Consider the following 19,518-nt stretch of genomic DNA (forward strand, 5'->3'; position numbering starts at 1 on the left):
CACAGCTACAAATATTTGGTTTTAATTGGCTTTTATTGGGGAAATGTGCTATGTTGTTTTAATATGCTGTGAGCCGCCCTGAGTCCCGTGGGGAGAAGGGCGGCATATAAGTCAATGTATTAAATTAAATTAAATTAAATTAAATTAAATTAAATTAAATTAAATTAAATTAAATTAAATTAAATTAAATTAATTAAATTAAATTAAATTAAATTAAATTAATTAAATTAAATTAAATTAAATTAGTGGGAGGAGTTTCTAAAGGGCATTGCAGGACTTCCTGGACACGAGCCAGTTGGGAATGTCTTTGTCTGAAAAAGCATGGGGTCATGGCATGTCTCCGATGGTCCAATCCAAGTTATAGAAGTGGTATGGAGGAAGCATTAATTTCTCACCTATAGAAATGAACAGATGTGTAATATCCAGAAGCAACCACCATAAATGCAAGTATTTCTGAATAATTATATATCTGTTTTGCAATCATTCTTATTGAGTTTATCTGTCTGACCCGGTTTTACAAAGCATCTTAACTCTGGATCAGAACAGTTTGCATCAACCCGGCTAAGCATGCTGAGCAAATATCAAGAAAATTTAAATAATCTAAATATCAATACCCCTTTCATTTGACCTAACCAACCTAATTCAAACGTTAAAATGAAATAAAACCATATCCTCTGTCATATGCTGGATTTTTCTGACCGGAGGATTCCAAAACCCCCAATTCACCTTATAGCCTCAGCGATCCGGGTGCTTTCTTTCCGTCGGTCGCTGGATAACCTTCCAATTAGGTAGGAATAGTCCAAGCCGCTACAAAATACACTGCCTACGGCACTGAGCAGCAGGAGCTTGCTGTCATCAGCAGACGCGTTGCATAGGGCTCTTCGGACCTCCTTCATAATCTGTAGGGAAACAACCACAGTCCAGTTCTTTGACACGAATCGTGGAGATTTACCCCTGGCTTTTTTGTGGTTTCAAATCTGACTCAGGATTAACATCGTCTTTGCTTCCTACCGGCCTTTCTCAAACATTTTTCAGATCTACATTTCTTATCCGCTTTTGAGATGTTTCCTCACAGCAATGGCAACCACTTAGAGCAGGGGTAGTCAACCTTGGCTCTTTTATGACTCGTGGACTTCAACTCCCAGAATTCCTGAGCCAGCTGTGCTGGCTCAGGAATTCTGGGAGTTGAAGTCCACAAGTCATAAAAGAGCCAAGGTTGACTACCCCTGACTTAGAGTGACCCAGATGAAGAGGAGGCAAAGTGCAGGATTCAAGGAAGCTTTGATCTTTGCTAACTAGGACTGTGTAAAGGTTGGGAAGTGGTTTTTAGTAGCAATGGGCCTTAGCCCAAATGAAGAGCTTCAACTGCGAAGGTGTAAGGCCGATGAGGGTGTTTGGAAATCTTTTTGTCTCTATAGACACCAGCTGCTTTGCTGGTGGGAATACCCATTTACAAAAATGCCTCTGAAACACCCTCAAATTCTGCTCACGTATGGCTATTTTGATAATCAGAAAAGTAATACAGGAAGCTTGCCCTCAACATGACCATCGTGTCATTTCACGCACGGTATCCTTCACACCTGCAAATACAGTCAAAAGAGGCAGATGCAGGAACTGCATATTTTATTTTACAGAAGATGAATGGCAGCCGTACCTCAATATTATTTATATTGATTGATATTTCCAGCAGAAACATCCTGCGGAAGCCTCAGGGATGTCATACATAACACATCATCATGCAAATTATGTAATTTGTATTAGTACATAGAGTGATAAGGCTGGGAAGAACCTCAGAGGTCTTCTAGTCTAACCCCCTGCTCAAGTCAGGAGCCGTATTCTAACCCAGTCAAATGGCTGTCCAGTCATCCAGCAATGGAGCATCCACAATTCTGGGAGACAAGCTATTCCATTGACTTTTTGTTATTAATTAGTGTTATTAAGTAATAATTATTAATTATTTGCACTGTCAGGAAAATTCTCTTTAGTTCTAGATTGGATCTCTCTTTAACAAGCTTCTACTCATTACTTCTTGTCCTGCCCTCACAGGCTTTGGAGAATACGTTGGACCTTCTTCTCTGTGACACCCCTCAAGTACTAGAAGACAGTTATCAAGTTACCCCAACTTCTTCTCTTCAAGAAGAATTATTAATTGCATAATAACTCCACAGACACCCATGCTTTCAACTACGGTAAGTCCAATTTGTAATTATCTAAGAAGTAACTTTTTCTTTGTCGTCCAGCTATTCTCTCAAATATTTCTGTCCTTCAGATTGATTGTACCCTTGACCAAGAATGAAAGCTCAAAAAAATAATAATTCCAAGATATAGGAAACTTCAATAATTTGATACCTGGAGCTGAATCCAACTCTACATATGAATGTGACGGGAAAGGTACAATAATATAAGTAAACGTCGGCAAAGTGATGAATGTACTTCAAACCTGTAGCCCCCATTCTAGGCTTCAAAATTAAAATTAGAAATGGAATTCAAGGGAGTTATTTCATTAGGGGATAAATTATAAACAGAGGGATGCTTTTATGGCTATTGATCACTTCCCACTGTTCTCTTTGATTGGATGTTCACCTGCGTACCTCTGGAGTCAGTGCATTGTTATCTGAGGTCTGACTGGACAGGAGGATGTGTGTGAATCCATCTTCTTTGCGTACAACAATGTCTCTAAACCGACAGTTGCTTTCATTCTGACGCACGCTGTACCTGAGTCTCTTATCGAAGACGTAACCCTTTTCACTCTCCAGTTTCCGTTTCACAGTGGTATGAAGATTCAGGCCTCCATTTTCAAGAGAGGAACCTTTCAAAAAGCAAAGAGGAAGTAGGGACACAAGTCATTCTCTCAGTCGTTCCAAAGTAGAGATAAAGTTGCCTGGTGTCTCTTCTGGGCTGACTCCCTATTCATGTCATCCCACATCACTGAAAGAATTTATTGGGCTAAGTACCTGTACTAACTAAAAGTGACTAACAAGCAAGTACTGGAGTGTATAACAGCAGATATGTCACTGGAAGGCAAAATCACAAAACTGCATCTCACTTATTTTGTCTATGTCATGTAAAGAAACTCACTGGAGAAAGCAATTATGCTTGGAAGAGTTAGTGGTGAAAGTAAACCAGGCTGTCAAAGAACTTGGTGGCTGATTAATCTCCTCCTCCTCCTCCTCCTCCTCCTCCTCCTCCTCCTCCTCCTCCTCCTTGCAGTGAGTGATTTACAGGCCCAGTAAATAGAGTTGGCCTAATAAATTAGGGCATTTGATATGGTTTATTTAGTCCTTAGATGAGGGACACTGGAGAGATAGACTGGGAAGTTGATAAAACAATTTTCCTAAGATGGACATCAACAACATTCCAAGAAAATTACATGGGTGCATCTTGATGTTTGATGAAACCTCAAATTCAACCGAAGAAGATTTGACTTTATATATTGAGCTGGGACAAATGAAGATGGATCGTCTACTGTAATTTCAGTTAGACTCAAAGGTTATACCATTGGGATCACGATTTGAACTGGCGTAATCTTTGCTTAGTTAAAGACCTGATGGACTGGTAAGAAAATTCAAAGTAAATTAATCTCTCTGGGAATAACCAAAGGTAATAGAAGTTTTTCGCTTAACATAGCTGGGGTCTGACTACAGTGTTTTTGAGGCTGTTGAAAGATTTGTGATTGCACAATCCCAAGACACGTTGATATCTCTATCAGTATTACACTCCAGCAAGGAAAGGACTGGATCCATACTCAGAATAAACCCACTGAGTGAAACAAATGGAATTAATCACATCAAAGTTGATTTCAATGGATCCGTTTTAACTGTGCATCTAACTTAATACAGTGGATCATTACTCACCATTATCATGCTCATTAAATTATTCTGAAGTTATTTTAAATATCCAGTATCAGAGGAACTTTTGTCTACATCATCATCATCATCATCATCATCATCATCATCATCATCATCATCATCATCATTATTATTATTATTATTATTATTATTATTATTATAGAATTTCTTATTTCTGTCTCTCCAAGCAGACTTTAATTAATTCTTCTCCTGAGTGAAATATGCAATACATTTAATGGAGTCCTACTTGAGTAAGTTTGTGAAGTGATTATAGATGGTGATTATTAATCATACAGAGGAATCCCTTCAATTAATTTGTACGAGTCCATCTGAAGTTAGTAATGAAATTTTTATTATCTTCTCCCTTCCATGAGTGTTAAACCGAAGAACACTAACATGTGATTTATTGATGCATATAATGTCATTCATGTAATCTCCAAATTACAACTGGGTACTATGAGTTATCTCACACATAAACCACTGGTTGTGTTTGTCCAACATGTTTAATTAGATTAGTTAAAGAAGCAGCAGTTGTAGTCAGAGAATATGTCCAACTTGGTTAGTTTTAAACTTAATATCTATGGAAATATAGTTACCCTGTAATAAAGTAGAACAAGAGGAGAGTTATTAGCAAACAGATTCACAAATATGTGAATAAGACCTCAAATCCTGTTCCTTTCATTTCCTAGTACTTCTGGGAAGACTTGGAAAAGAAACTTTGCAGACTCTGCTGGTCAAACAGACAAGGTTAAATATGTCAATGAAGAGTCAACCATCCAGGTCAAAGATGTCTAAAGGTTGAATTATGGCAACTAGACCAAATGATTTAACCTTTAGACACAGAGACAAGGTTAAAGTCAGTTGACAAAAAAAATCAAAGTCAAATTAAGGCAAAAATTGAGAGTTTTGTGGATGTCATAAATATTTGTATATTTCTCTTAAAAATAATATAAGAAACTGATATTAAAATAGTTGACAGTTTTACTAACTCATGCAGAAAACCTTGAGTATTTATTCATCAATGGCGTGCATGAGCTTTGAATGTGGGATAATTTCAAGCTTGAAATTTCCTATTTCAAGTTCAAAAAACCTCATATTAAGGCTACAATAACTGTCCTGAACTTGCAAGAAGCAATGTTATCTGACACAAGCAAAACAGCACTGGAATATTTTCAACAACTTCAAAATAACCTTTTTCAAATTGGACAGCAATTTCATGCTCACAAGACTGTGGTCTCAAAATGTTTGTTCTGAATTTTATTTATTTGTAATTGTTGGATTTATACTGGGTATTTCCTCTGGAAACTCAAGAGGTCTTATGTTCAAGTACACTCTGGACATCTTTGGTCCAGTTATATTGCTTTAATGAATCCAAGCCAACAGGATTTGAAAGCCTCCCCATGATATAAAGTTAAATGATCTCTTTTTGAAAATTTCTATGTATGCATAATGAGAGCCAATGGTGGATAAGGCATCAGGTTAGACTCCCACCTTAGGCACAAAGACAACTGGATGACTTTGGGCCAGTCACTTTCTCTCAGCCCTTGGAAGCAGGCAACGGCAAACAACTTCTGAAAATGAGGGATCCTTGGGGAGTTGCTGGCTGGGAGTTGAAGTCCACAAGTCTTAAAGTTGCCAAGGTTGGAGACCCCTGCCTTAGAACATGTTTCTAACATGAGAATAGATGAAACATGCCTTTTTTATCTCATTATTTTAACGATGAAATCTTAATAAAAGAGGTCAGAGAAATTACTTCAGTTTTATACATTTATTTTTATGTTGTATTTAAAAACCACCATCTCCCTCCCAGAGCAGCTCTGGACAGTCCATGCCAATGATACACATAGACAAACACAGACTCAGGTGCAAAAAACCAGGTCCACAAATGAGGGCTCAAAATTACTGATTTATTGCTCAAGCCTATGTACAGGAATTTTCTGAGACTAACCGTTTGAACCTAGATAAGGGTCAACAGCTTTCAAGAAGAGTTAGACTTAATCCTCTTGTGACTATGTAGAGACTCTAAACTGATGCCCTGCTTGACTCATCCCCCTGGCTCTGCCGGTCTCTCTCCAAAACACCCACACACACAGACACACACAGAGACATAAATACACCAGAGCTTAGGTACCTTACAGAGTGTGAGGTAGGACAAAACCAAGGTTTCATGTAGTTAAAAATTAAATTACACTAATTTAATGTAGTTCACACAATTGATCCTTATGTACAGTATTTAAGAATGTTCTACTTCTGTTGTTAAACATGGCAATTTGAAAAAACAGTCTTTGACAGGCTTGTTCCAATGTTTTTGGTGCCAGCGTGCTCCTTGACACCATGTACATTATACTCTTTCAAAAATATTAGGAAAACCTAAAACTCTGCATGGAAAAATGAAAGAAAGGAAGTTTTTTTTCCTTTGTGGCACATTTAGAAGTAAAAAAAAAAGCCATTGGTGTGAGGTACCCCCGCTGAAGAAAATTTTGCTTTCTTTATAAAGGATAAAGAAAGTAAAATTGGGAGAAAGTACCCCAAAGTCAAAATTCTCTGACGGTTGCTGGAAAAACAGCAATTCATTGAAATTTTGTGAGACGTGTTTTGAGAGCCACCTCCCTCAGGAACACAGAACCTTCACGAACTCACTTTGGTAAACCCTTAAAACAACTCACTCTGGGAATATTCCTTTCCAGTCTCAAAATACACTCTTCAGATAATCATTATATACCCTCTAACAATGGATTCCGTTTGAAGGATAACAAAAGCCTGCATAAAACAACGGGCTAAGAAACAATGGAAAGAAATTGGACAGCTGATGTTCTCCAGTTTCTTTTGGTCTACTACTTCTTGTTGAGGAGCTGGTTGCACATGTACAAAACGGGCAGGTCTTTCGTCTCAACACACCCCGTCTGCCACCTTGTCAATTCTGACCCTCCCTACAGACATCACTGTGAGAAGCTGCCCCTCCTCTCTCGTAGAAGAAGATGTGCTACTAAGCATTCAGCTCAAGTCATCCTTCTTCCATTAGAAGAGCTACTCTCAAATCTTAAATACTAGCAATGCACAGATATTAACTGACTTTAATGACTGACGACACACAGTTTTTGGAAGAAGGTTTATCCTTACGCAGGTGACCAACCACCCTCGATAAAAAAAAAATTAACTGGCTCCTGTAAGTTATAAATGAAACCGAAACTCACTTAAACTGTCTAAAATCTGCTGTTGCTTAGGGAAAAAGCCATGACAAACGAACCGGGCACGGGAAGAAAAATAGACTTGTGGGCTTCTTGTGATGGGTATCGACTTGTTTTTGAAGAGGAAGCAACAGCTGCTGGCAACACGGCGTGTAACAGAAGAGGGCAGGGGGGTTAATCCTTGAGGGAAATGCAACACAACCTAAGCCTTTTCATCAATCAGCTTATCGTTATAATTGGTTGTTTCCTCATTTGCTGAAAGCTGTGCAACTAGCCCAGTGGTTGAAAAGCGAATAAAGAGGCGGAACGCAGCCTCCCAGCATTCTCCCCCCAGCCAGCCAGCAACCCCCATTGACAGGCATTCAAGCAATGGTTCACCTGCAGGTGATCATTTCTTTTAATTGTGCAAAGTGAAAAACAGAGAGCTTACCAACACAGGGTGGTGGGCATGGCCTGCTGTGCATTAAATAAACACTGAAAACACCTAAGCTAACAGCAGCTTAAACTGCACCGTCTCCTCAAAGTTCACTAAAACAACAGATGGTGATGACGGAAGGTGGATCAAAGTTATGCGCAGAGAGAATAGGACAGTGTTCTCTCTTTGGTGCAAGGAAGGAAATCCAAGGCAACGGGGAGCATCTTCTAATCAGCACAACATCTTTTCCCCCCCTTTCTTTGAGCAAGTAGTTTTATTGGAAGTAGTTTTACTGAAGATTACCTGTACATATAAAACTAACACAAACTTGCTCTCAACAATCTTAATTGTTAGTCCCTTCAAATAATGTCCAAACAGAATTGGTTTCTTTTCATTTTCATTTGTCTCTTCTCACAAAATTACTGGCAACATTAACACATTTCTTTTGTAAATACAATAAAAAAAGGTTATCCAAAATACTCTTCTGATTTTCAGCAAAGGTTGTCCAAATCGTTCTTCTGATCTATTATTTAGTTTTTAGTTATTAGAACCCCAGTCGATTTCATTTGTACATTCAATATTTCATCTTTTCCCATACCCTTCTTGTAGCTTCTCATTTTTAAGTCCACATTTGCACCAACTTCAGTCTTATCAATCTTATTACATCCATATGATAAAATCTATCAATAATGGCAGAAATCTTTAAAGTTAACTTCTGAGTCCATTGCTAATAAATACAGTATCTCTCAATACATCCATTGTTTTATTTCTTTCTGATGCCCTCTACTGTTCAGACTTCAAAGTCTCTCCTTATTATGTTGTTTTTCCTCCAAATGCAAAATCATGAATAGTTTCCAATGGGAAGGTTTGTAATAAATTTTCAAACTTTATTAAATCCATCTGGACCCTTAGCCCATTTATAACTTTCTATTTTATTGTTAATTCTGAAAAATATTTTTTTTTTAAAAATCCTTAAACAGATACTTAAAACTTCTTTAACAGTCAATTGAAGGAAAGTTTCCTGTCTACAGTTTTACACTTATTCTATTTTTAAATGTATTTAGTCTCCTGAAACTTTTTGGAACGTCAAAAATCTTCGCATTCTTTTGTAAATCTTCAATTGGCTCAATAAGACTTTTCCCCCTCCATGGTCGGTTTGATTGCTTTAGTTTTTTTTAAAAAAATATATGAAATAGAACAGATATTTGTTTACAAATTGTGGGGAGAGTTAAACCTATGGAAAGAGTCTTTAAAAAAAAAAAAAAAGCAACAACAACAACATAAAAAAAACCTTAAGAAAACAACCCCTTTTTATTCCATTGTCTGAAAGAAGTTAGCAGAAGGCGAGGCATTCTAGTAGAAGATGTCAGAAAATAGTTGGGAATCAAAGAAACCACAACAGATGTCCTGGATGTTATCAAACTCTGGGCCAGAATGGGCTGAGAGACAACCAGAAAAAGCCTCACATCTGCAAATTGAGCTTATTTGCAGAGGGAACTACACTTTTTGATTCCGACATGACTGCATTTTAAAGTGTAAAGCAAAGGTCCTCAACCTTTGGGGCACCAGGGAGAGAGGTTTTTCCGTGGAACGGAGGGTGTGTGGTTTTGGGTGCTGCCTGCATCCCGCGGATGGGGCTTTGTTTGTGCGGACCGGTTGCTGGCATGCTGCGGCCCGGTACTGGTCCACGGACCGGGGGTTGGGGACCCCTGGTGTAAAGGCTTTGGCCTGCAAAGGGTGACAGTCGTACTCCACTTTGCTTTTCTCCCTCTTCCTCTACTTCTCCACAATGTCTGTTACTGCAAGCAATATCTCATTCTTCCTATTTCTGAAATTTGGAAGCGATGTTCCAAGACAGCAGCAGCATCTGGACACAAAAGGGTCTGTCAGCAGATGTGGAGCTATATCAAGATTTCCTAAGTAACAAAGAACATTTAGAAAGGAGGAACACACCACAGAAAATTGAATAGAACAGGAGTTTCATTATTATTTAGCTGTGTATTGAATGGACAAGGAAGGTGGATTTTTTTTGGTTTGTTTTGGATTGCTGAGAGTAGCTCTTTTGTTCCAGGAAGAGCGTGAAATTCATTTGGGAACATCAAAGTGAGGGTTCCCTTCCAGGGAATTTGGTTCAGAGATACTTTGGGGTTCTTGAGAACTTCAAAATGGCTGCTGCCATCGCACATAGCTCATTCATTCAATCCCCACCCAAAGGCCACTAATTATAAGGAATAGCTGCAGAAAGTCTGCAAGAGGAACTTGGACAAATTAGCTTGGAGACGTGAAGGATAAGTAAAATCCTTGACAAGTCACAAGGACATTGCTGTATGCATGAAATTTAAATTTTTTATAAATAGCTGCAGGGGTAAGTGAATTTTAAGAACAAATGAGCTAGCGAGCAAAATTTTAGGAACTGATTTTCGTTGGGCTGGATATTTGCATTTTATTCAGAAGGTGCTGTCTTGAATGCTCTTCCAATGAACGGTCCTAGGAGTAAAAGCAAGCGTGTTAAAAATATTAAGCCACTGTGTACTCATCCAGTGCTATGTTTACATCTGAATCGCCAGGGTCAATATTTTTGAAAAGGGTCCTTCGTTTGAATAAGAAACGTCCTGCAAAATTTGCCCCTTGAAATCAGACCACAAGAGATGTGGGAGAAAATCAGAATGTAATCAAAGATTGGCAGGAAGCCAATTAAAGAAAACATTTCTCCTCAAAATGCTGAATTTATTTCGGAATAACAGAATAGCAGAGTTGGAAGGGACCTTGGAGGTCTTCTAGCCCAACTCCCTGTTCAAGTAGGAGACGCTATGCCATTTTAGACAATGGTTGTCCAGTCCCTTCTTAAAAGCCTCCAGTGTTGGAACACCCAAAACTTCTGTTCCTCTGGTTGATTGTTCTCACTATCAGGAAATTTCTCCTTAGTTCTAGGTTGTTTCTCTCTTTGTTCGGTTTCCATCCATTGTTTCTTGTCTTGCCTTTTGGTGCTTTGGAGAATAGCTTGACCCCCTCTTCTTTGTGGCAGCCTCTCAAATACTGGAAGGCTGCTATCATGTCATCCCCGGTCCTTCTTTTCATTAGGACTACACATACCCAATTCCTGCAACCGTTCTTCATATGTTTTAGCCTTCAGCCCCCCAAATCATCTTTGTCACTCTTCTTTGCCCTCTTTCGCAAGGTTTTAGTTGATTCACTGCTCACCCCAGGCCTTGAGTGGCTTTAAAAAAACGGGGTACAAAATTAGCACCACCGTTAATGAATTAAGCTAATTAATCTGTGCATTAATTCTGCCCTCCCTTATTTCTAGTGGTGGTCTCATGATTTGGTTCTCCTTTGCCTCTTATATTTTGCTGACTCGTCTTTCTCCTTTTGGCTCTGCTCTTGCACATGGGACTGCCTGGCTGGGCAAAGCAAGCTATGCAGGCTCGTCTGCCTCAGAGAAGCGGGGATAAAAATGAAAATAAAAGAATCCAGCTTCCTTTTGTGGCTACCAGCAGGAGTGAACTGACTTGAATGAGAGCAGCAAAGCATAAAGCTTTGAAGGAACAAATGGAGTAGGAGTGTGAAGAAGAGAGGACATTTCATCTGAATATGTGCTGGAAAGCTTTTGTCAGTTTACAGGCTCAAAAGCCACCTAAAAATAGCAAACTGCCTTCATGTTTCAAGTTGCATAGTGCCCAACATCTGGAAAACGAAAGGAGAACCAGTAGTTTTACCTGGATTGTTGGCAAACAAAAACGAACATGCTTTGAGTAGACCCAATGAAATCAACAGGACTTGCTGCTCATGGTTATGTTAAACATTAATGGTTTCATCAAGTCCATGCTAAGTATGATTAGGTATGGATTCAACCATTAACAGCATCATAATCATAACTGCATAATCTAGACAAGACAAGGTACTAACTGGATTTATATACTAATTCATCATGAAATGGATACGCTATGATGTCAAAATAATAGTACAATATATTGACAATCAAGTAATTGGCCCAAAGATAACCATAGATATGGTAGTTGGAAAAGATCTAAGCCTTAATGTCAATAGTGTTGTGGCAGAATTTGGAGAGCTTATGAACTCCCTCTTAATGGTGAGAAGAATACAAATCACAAGTCATTTGATTTTCTATTGCATTCTTACTCATTTACCTCTCTTCTTATTCCACTATAGAACTTAATGTAGAGCATCAAATCTTCCTAGATGATCATCAATATAATAACAGTAGTATGCTTATCATTGTTTGCCTGTATGAGCGTCAGGTCACTGCTATTTCTCTGACCTCATCTTCTTCTGGTTTAAATCAATTGGCCTTTGACCGCTGAACATCTGCACTGTGTTGATCCTTCTGAAAGAGCCCATCACCCAAAAAGTCAATTTTATCTAGCATTCAAAGAGACCAACCAGATATTTGTGGAATTACCGCAATCAGTTTCAGACAGCAACAATTCCATGCCAACTGGTCTTCTCTCGTTGGCTCTGAAGCTCTATTCAAGAATGTGTTGCTGCAGACCAAGACCAGGCAAAACTATATAACCTGAATGTAGACAATGATCTTGATCTAATGAGTACTTGGTTTTTATTTAGTGGAACAACCTGCCTCCAGAAGTTGTGGGTGCTCCAACACTGGAAGTTTTCAAGAAGAGATTGGACAACCATTTGTCTGAAATAGTATAGGGCTTCCTACCTGAGCAGGGGGTTGGACTAGAAGACCTCCAAGGTCCCTTCCAACTCTGTTATTCTGTCCTATCTTATCCTATCCTATCCTATCCCGCATTCTATTCTATTCTATTCTATTCTATTCTATTCTATTCTATTCTATTCTATTCTATTCTATCCTATCCTATCCTATAGCATAAAGCTATTTGATCAGATTCCACAGACTATTATGCTCACAGTGAAACAATAATTCATCCATGTTGGGATTCTGCCATCATTGGACTGCTGGTCCCTTCTTATCCTTTCATCCACTTTCTCTCTCCCATCTTATTTTTTGACCCACTTAATGTTGATTAAAAAAGACACAGAAACAATATTCTGAATTCTAAAAATGGCTTGGCAAAGATTAGATCAACTAAGTTTTTTAAAAAAACAAAAACAAAACCATGACAAGATTTGTATATTGGGAAGCATAAGAAAAAGTATAGTCAACCAGCAATTCTCATAGCTTAATTAATTGCGTGCGTATTCGCCTGCAATCAAGAATGGCTCTCAACAGTTTACAAGATACTGTATAAGTAAACCTAATCCACTTATAGTTCTTCTAATTAAAAACATCTCGAATTAACACATCATAAGGGAATCAAACACATTAATTAAATAAAACACGGGCTAATTTTGAACTAAAGACACTTTCCGAAAGGGCTCAGTTTTTGCATTTTCCTAAATGCCACCAGGCAGGGGAACAGTTTGATTTGACTTGCAAGGGTGTTTCAGAGAGTTGATGCTACCACTGAGAAACATCGTCTTCTAGTTTCTGCCCTCTTTACTTCCTGAAGGCGAACTATCAGCCGTTTCTTCTGACCTATCACAGAACAAGCCAATTCCTTAGTTGTAAAAGCTGAGATGAATTTGTGAGATCCATGGAGAAGAAAACTACTCAGTCTTAACATGAAACAGTAGAACAGAAACAGAAATTCAAGCCTGTGCGTTTGAGAGGGATCCCGAATGAAGAGAAAACCTAGATGAGCACTCCTGAATTTTTCTGATACATTATCCTAAACCAGCAGTCTATTTTCACATAGTTTTTATCAGGACACTAAAGAAATAAAATGTGCTTGGCTTTAGAACACCAATACCTTACTTCATCATCTAGCCATTGTCTATCCACTACAGGATGAAGGCCTCTTCCACATGTTTCCAACTAATACGGTCTGGAGCTTTCTTTGCCAATTGGGGCCACGATACTTGTTGATGTCGTCGCTACATCTTGTTTTAGGTCTTTTTTGTGGACGCCTTTTATCAAGTGGAATCCATTTTATGACTGCCTTGGTCCACTTTACTTAAATCAGCAAAATACCTCCAGAAAAACCACTGAAAATGGGAGACTCATGGCATCATAATTACCCTGGACCACTGTGGTTGAGGACAGATCAACACAAAAGAGGTCTAGCCATTCAATCTCCAACTGATCATCCATCCATCCATCCATCCATCCATCCAATAATGCAAAGCCATTTAGAGGAGGCTCTAATCTTTATTTATTTGATTTTATCCTGCCTTTATTATTTTTATAAATAACTCAAGCAGCGAACATATATAATACACTTTTTTCCATCCCTTTCCCCCCCTCTGAGGTGGGTTGGGCTGAGACAGAGGGACTGGTCCAAGGTCTGGCTTTTCATGCCTAAGGCGAGACTAGAACTCACAGTCTCCTGACTTCTAACTGACTACCAAATTGGCTCTATGGGAAAAGCGGAAGGAAAAAGAAGAGGACAACCAGCAGGAAGGTGGCTAGACTTAGTCACAGTGGTGATGGATGCATTGTTGGAAGACCTGAAGGACCAAGTTAGGGACAGATTGCCCTGGAAAAAAATCTATATGGTTGCTAAGAGTCATCAATGACTTGATGGCACTACAATCAATCAATCAATCAAAGTATTACATCATTATTGCAATACTATTCCAAGTTAAAAAAAAATTAAGATGGCGTCATATAAAGATAATCCACATACCGATACCATTCATGATGGGCGTCTCGTTGTTGACTTCGAGAACGCCGGGCAAATTGGCTTCTCCTTCAGCTTCATTTAGCTCCTCGCTGGCCTTTTGGGAGCCATTCCCCAAGTGAGCAGAATCCTTCTCGAAAGGGGCATCTCCATTCGGCAAGCCGTTGTGTGGCTTTTTCAGGGGCATGATTTGCAAGCCACTCGGCGTAGTCCGGTACGATACGGTTTTAGCAGCTCTGTCGTTTGAAGAGGCCGGTTTCGCTCCGTAGCTTTTTTTTGGCTTTTGAAAGGTGGAGGTCATGCGCTTCCTTTTATGGGAGAGTCCTTTGCTTTTCCCAGAGTCTGAGGGTCTGTGGGTTATCTTGTCCAGGGATGACCCCCTGCTTTCTCGTAAAAATTTGGGCACGTTGGCTTGTTTCCCGTGTTTAGCGCGCTTTTCCCTGGTGACGTGTAGTCCATTGAATTCATCAATGAATTCCTCACAGTGCAATAAGTGATGTTCTGGTTCCCATGTGTCTTCGTTGCTTCCATAACCTTTCCACCGTATGAGATATTCCCATTTGCCCTTTTTATTCTTCCTTTTGTCTACAATCCTTTCGACCTAATAGGAAAACAAAGGGAAAGAAAAAATGGTAATCTGCTAGGTGGAAAATAGTAATAGTGTCAGGTACAAGCAACGAGAGCCATTCGTGAATAGCTTTAGTTATCTATGTCAAGGCTTTTCAACCAGTGGTAGGGGTACCACCTGTGGTACATTGGCACCTGGCAGGTGGTACGCGACCATCCTAGAAAAGTGGTAGCAGGAGAGGGGAATGAGCTGAACCGGTGGCAGCACCGCACAAGCCTGAGCGAGAGATGGCTGGAGCTGCAGGGCTGGCAGGGCTCAGTGGAAGCGCCAGGATCAGCGCCAGGCTCCAGCTGGAGCTCGGCGCTGATCCTGGCGCTTCTGCTGAGCCCAGAAGAAGCGCCGATCAGCTGGAATGTTGCAGCATTTCCAGGCTCTTGTGATTTACATTCAGATGCTTGGCAACTGATTCATATTTATGACGGTCACAGTGTCCCAGGGTCATGTGAAGTGACCAAAACCTGCTGCAACCACCCAGCAGACGGGGGGAATAAAAACCAAACACCCCCCACCCCACCCCCGCTGCCAATCCTCAACAGAAATGCTCACAACTATGAAAACCTCGGACAGGAGGAAAAGCATCGCCGGGCGGGCAGGCAGGTGTCTTGCTCGGCTGTGGCTTGGGGGGCACTTTTTTCAGTGCCATTGTAACTTCGAACAGTCACTAAGCGAACTGTTGTAAGTCGAGGACTACCTGTACTTTATCACTTTTTTCCTTTTTTTGGGGGGGGTATCAAGTTTTTGACACCTTGCTAGGCGCCTGGTGGTACTCGGATGTTGCCATATCCTAAAAGTGGTACAGCGGGTGAAAAGGTTGAAAAGCCCTGGTCTATGTTACAAAAATCTCCCCAGACTCTTTGCTTTCCCCCTGGGAACAACCAGATAAGTGTAAGGACCCACCTCACTTTACATCTTAAGAATACAGAACTCTTGGAATATCTCTTCCAACGGGCATATTTATTAAGAGAAAATGATTGTAGGCGTGCTAGACAGGATCTGAGAAATTCTCTCCCATCCTTCAATGTTTTAAGCGTTCCCAAGCAGCCCCCCCCACCCCACAGTTCTTCCGGGCGACGATCCTTGTTCCCCTCCTTTTTCCTTACTGCCGGCAAAAGGGAGACTTCAGAGAGAGTAGATGAAAGGCGATGGCCATATTGTTATGGTCAGTCCTCTTGGTGAGAATCAACATCCAGTCCTTTTGAAGTTTTAATGAAGGAAGTGAGAGCCATAAAACCCCCCTGTTCATCCCCCTTCCCCTTCCTAGTATGGCAGAATCCAGAGAGAGCAGAAATGGGTTTTTTCCATAGTAGATAACTAGAAATGAAATATAACTGGATTCTCACAGTAAGATTTCATGGATCCTGGGAGAGCTGAGGCTGATGCCTCTTGTGGATATGCGAGAACTCCAAGCTAGGTCCCTGCTTAATTCCCCCTTCTAGCCTGGCTGGTAGTTTACCAGTATAAAAGTTGGTAATCCCAGGCATGTTTATTTGGGAATTTCAGTGACATCAGTGGGGATTATTTCTGAGTAAATTTCTGCCTATCTCACATACATGACTCTGGGTGTGTGCAATAACACAATCAAGTAAACAAAGTTAAAACAACAATATAATGCGATTATTAAGAAAAAAAATAAGAGAGATTAAAAGAGAGCTATAAATAACAGCATGGGAGAATGGATTTTTTACGGCACAAGGCGTCTTTATTTATACCAGAATTCTTTATGAACTTGAATATTTTAAATATTTTTTTTTCTTAACCGGTTCTAAGATGAGAGAAAGTATTTACTGGTTCACCATAGCTACTTTTTAGGGAGTGTGGTGGTCAAATTTATTGTTCCAGCTTTCCTGGTAACATATGATACAACTGTGAGGAACTCCCACGGTGTTTTGTGGTAGCTTTTGAGAATGCTACAAATGATTAAAAATTAATGACATCCAGTGAGTGTCATTAGCAGAGTTTTTAAGCATAATATTGTGCACTCTCAATTAAAAGTACAGAACTTTTAAATGTGAATTTAAAACGTATAATGTTAGTGCTTCGGTACTGGAGTTTATATATCACTGTTGTCCAGAGGCGTTCTTGAACAGCTTATATTTCTTTGACTCTTTAACTTTTACAGTGGAAGTGTAAAATATACAATACGGGAGAATAACAAACAACAGAGATGAACAATAACAAAAGCTACCAAGAAAGAAATGAAGATCACCAAGAATGAAAGTTTCCAAGTACAATCCAAGCTATGGAGTTCTAAGTTAGACAAGATTCTCTCTCAAAGCTTTCTCAAAAATCCTGTCTTTAAAAATCCTGCCCTAAAGCACCGTAGCTCTTCTTTTAATGAATTTTTGGAAACATCAATATTTGGGGATATTTTCATTTTGAACGGCATCATAGAAATTGGACTGTTTTTGAAAATACACCAAATCAAATGTAGAAGACAGACGGAGAAGCTTGCAGTGGTCCAAAAATGAATGAAATTGGTAAAAGAAATAAAACCGATCAGAAGATGCTGAAACTGTTGATAAATGATAATAATTCAAAATCAATTCAAAATGGAACTTATTCAAGTTTTTATATTGCAAAGCACGGATTCTAAGCCCTAGTCCACCCCTTTTAGCCTTTTCTAATATGTTTTTTTGTATATTTTTTAATACTGTGGAAGGCAAAGACTACATAACTTTATTTGATTTACTGAAATACTGATGGTTTCTTTTGTTTTCAATGGATAAACTTTCTGTCTTCTCCTAAACATGCTAAAATTGAGGCTCATGACTTTCTTTAGAATTCAGTATTTTATTCTGCAATTTGTAGCAATGGTTAAAATATTCAGCAAACTGTACCTCAACTGTCTGAAAGAGCCTAACTTTTTATTTTTATATATAAAACATGCTTGGTCATCCACTTATTTATTTATAATATTTTATAGTGACTTTTATATATGAAAGCTAAAATATGACTCTGTACAGTGTGCTACAAATTAAATATTGTATTTTAATTTCCCCCCCAAATCCATATGGGGAAGAAAGGACCACCCCCCCTCCTTTCCTTCTGCATTGCATCAAAATTTCCAAAAAATTTACACTTCTGTGCAAACTAGTGAGGCAAGGAAACATCTGTTTCAACAGATCTCAAATTTCAAACAGATTTCAAGCATCTCTTGAGAATATCCCACCACTGGCTATACAGATGGCTCTCTACACACTGAATGAATGTTGAATTAGGGAAGGCATATATGGGAAAAGTATCTCAAGGAAAACTAATAACAGCCATGTCCTGAAAACCTGGAAAAGCTGGGTTCCACCTCAACAAAGTGATAATCTTGATCGTTACACTGAACGATGTTGTTTTATTGGAAAACAAAACACGACTTTTTTTTTTCAAAATAAAGTTCAAAAGAAAGGAAAGAGAATAATCACCAGTACGCGTGGCATTCCCCCAACTAAACAATTAAAATAAAATGAATAACTTTAACATCAGAAAGTATAACATCCTCTCTAGCTGAAGATATCTGGAAATTTTTTAACAGCTAAAAATCACCTGGAGACTAACCATTTCGCCTGAAGAAGCACAAATGAAATTTGTTGACTGAACAAACTACGGACGCAATCATTTCATTTAATGAAAACAATTTCAACCGATGACTGTATGTATGACATTTCTAATGACCAATTACCAAGGTCCTATTCAAAGCTTATGGGAACTGTGAACAATTCAAGGTCTCCAGTTTTTATACCTTTGCACTGCAGAGACCCAATTCTAAGATTCGAATTGATTTTTCCAGCTACTAGAATCTAAAATATCTCCTTTCCAGTGACCCAGAAGATATAGAAAGTATCTTCTCTTTGATCTCTATTTCTTAAAATTTCCTGTAATCTTGCCGGTCTCACAAATATTAAAAAAAAACACGATACAAAAAAAGATGTTGAGATTCTAGAAAGAGTGCAGAGAAGAACAAGAAAGATGATTAGGGAACTGAAGGCTAAAGCATATGAAGAACGTCTGCCGGAATTTGGTATGTCTAATTTAATGAAAAGAAGGCCTAAAGGGGGGACATGACAGCAATCTTCCAATATCTAAGAGGCTGCCACAAAGAAGAATGGGTCAACCTATTCTCCAAAGCACCTGAAGGCAGGACAAGAAGTAATGGGTGGAACACCACTAAAGACACATCTGACCTAGAACTAAGGAGAAATTTCCTGACAGTGAGAACAATTAATCAGTGATGGCTTGCCTCCAGAAGCATGGCTAGTCCATCACTGGAGTTTTTAAGAAAAGACTGGACACTCATTCGTCTCTCATTTGTCTGATGGGCATTTGACCTCTTGTTAGTTCTAATGTTATCAGGTGCAAAAGACAGGTCCATATGTGAAGGTCCAATTAAATTTGATTTATTTATTACATAGCCTATGCACAGGACTCTTTTCAACTAATGGTTAGCACCTGCTTGGAGTTAGGTAAGTGTCCACTGAATTCAAGGGGGATTGGACTTAGTTCGCTTGTGGCTATGTAGGAATTCTAGGCTGATCCCTCTTTTAACTCCACCCTCAGATTCTGTCACTCCTTCTGCGGGTGCTTCTTGTACATTTAGTTTTAGTTTTAATTTGTTTGGACTTCATAATTTGGTTTTGTGTATACCCACTGGGTGGCTTGCCATCCAGATTCATAGTTGATTAGGGAGGCTTATAAACAGGGTAAGCATGCATAAACAAACAAACAAATAAATAATGCTTCCAACTGAGTTTACTGTTAGGAAGCTTTTCTTTGTAACATTCAATCA

At 39.1% G+C, this 19,518-nt stretch overlaps 1 protein-coding gene across 1 annotated transcript in view; it reads right to left on the minus strand.

Annotated features, from left to right (window-relative positions):
* The window catches only part of CDYL2 (chromodomain Y like 2), a 25,570-nt gene extending 6,466 nt beyond the window's left edge, over positions 1 to 19,104 (minus strand). The window contains exons 1-4 of the mRNA XM_015816780.1: positions 18,973 to 19,104; positions 14,123 to 14,717; positions 2,592 to 2,809; positions 727 to 899 (exon numbers count right to left, since the gene is read on the minus strand). Of these exons, the coding sequence (XP_015672266.1) occupies positions 727 to 899; positions 2,592 to 2,809; positions 14,123 to 14,717; positions 18,973 to 19,104 (1,118 nt within the window). The remainder of the gene's footprint in view (positions 1 to 726; positions 900 to 2,591; positions 2,810 to 14,122; positions 14,718 to 18,972) is intronic.
* Between the last annotated feature and the right edge of the window lie 414 nt (positions 19,105 to 19,518).

This window comes from Protobothrops mucrosquamatus, unplaced genomic scaffold (assembly GCF_001527695.2).
Source record: "Protobothrops mucrosquamatus isolate PMUCROS unplaced genomic scaffold, P.Mucros_1.0 scaffold497, whole genome shotgun sequence".
Classification (NCBI taxonomy): domain Eukaryota; kingdom Metazoa; phylum Chordata; class Lepidosauria; order Squamata; family Viperidae; genus Protobothrops; species Protobothrops mucrosquamatus.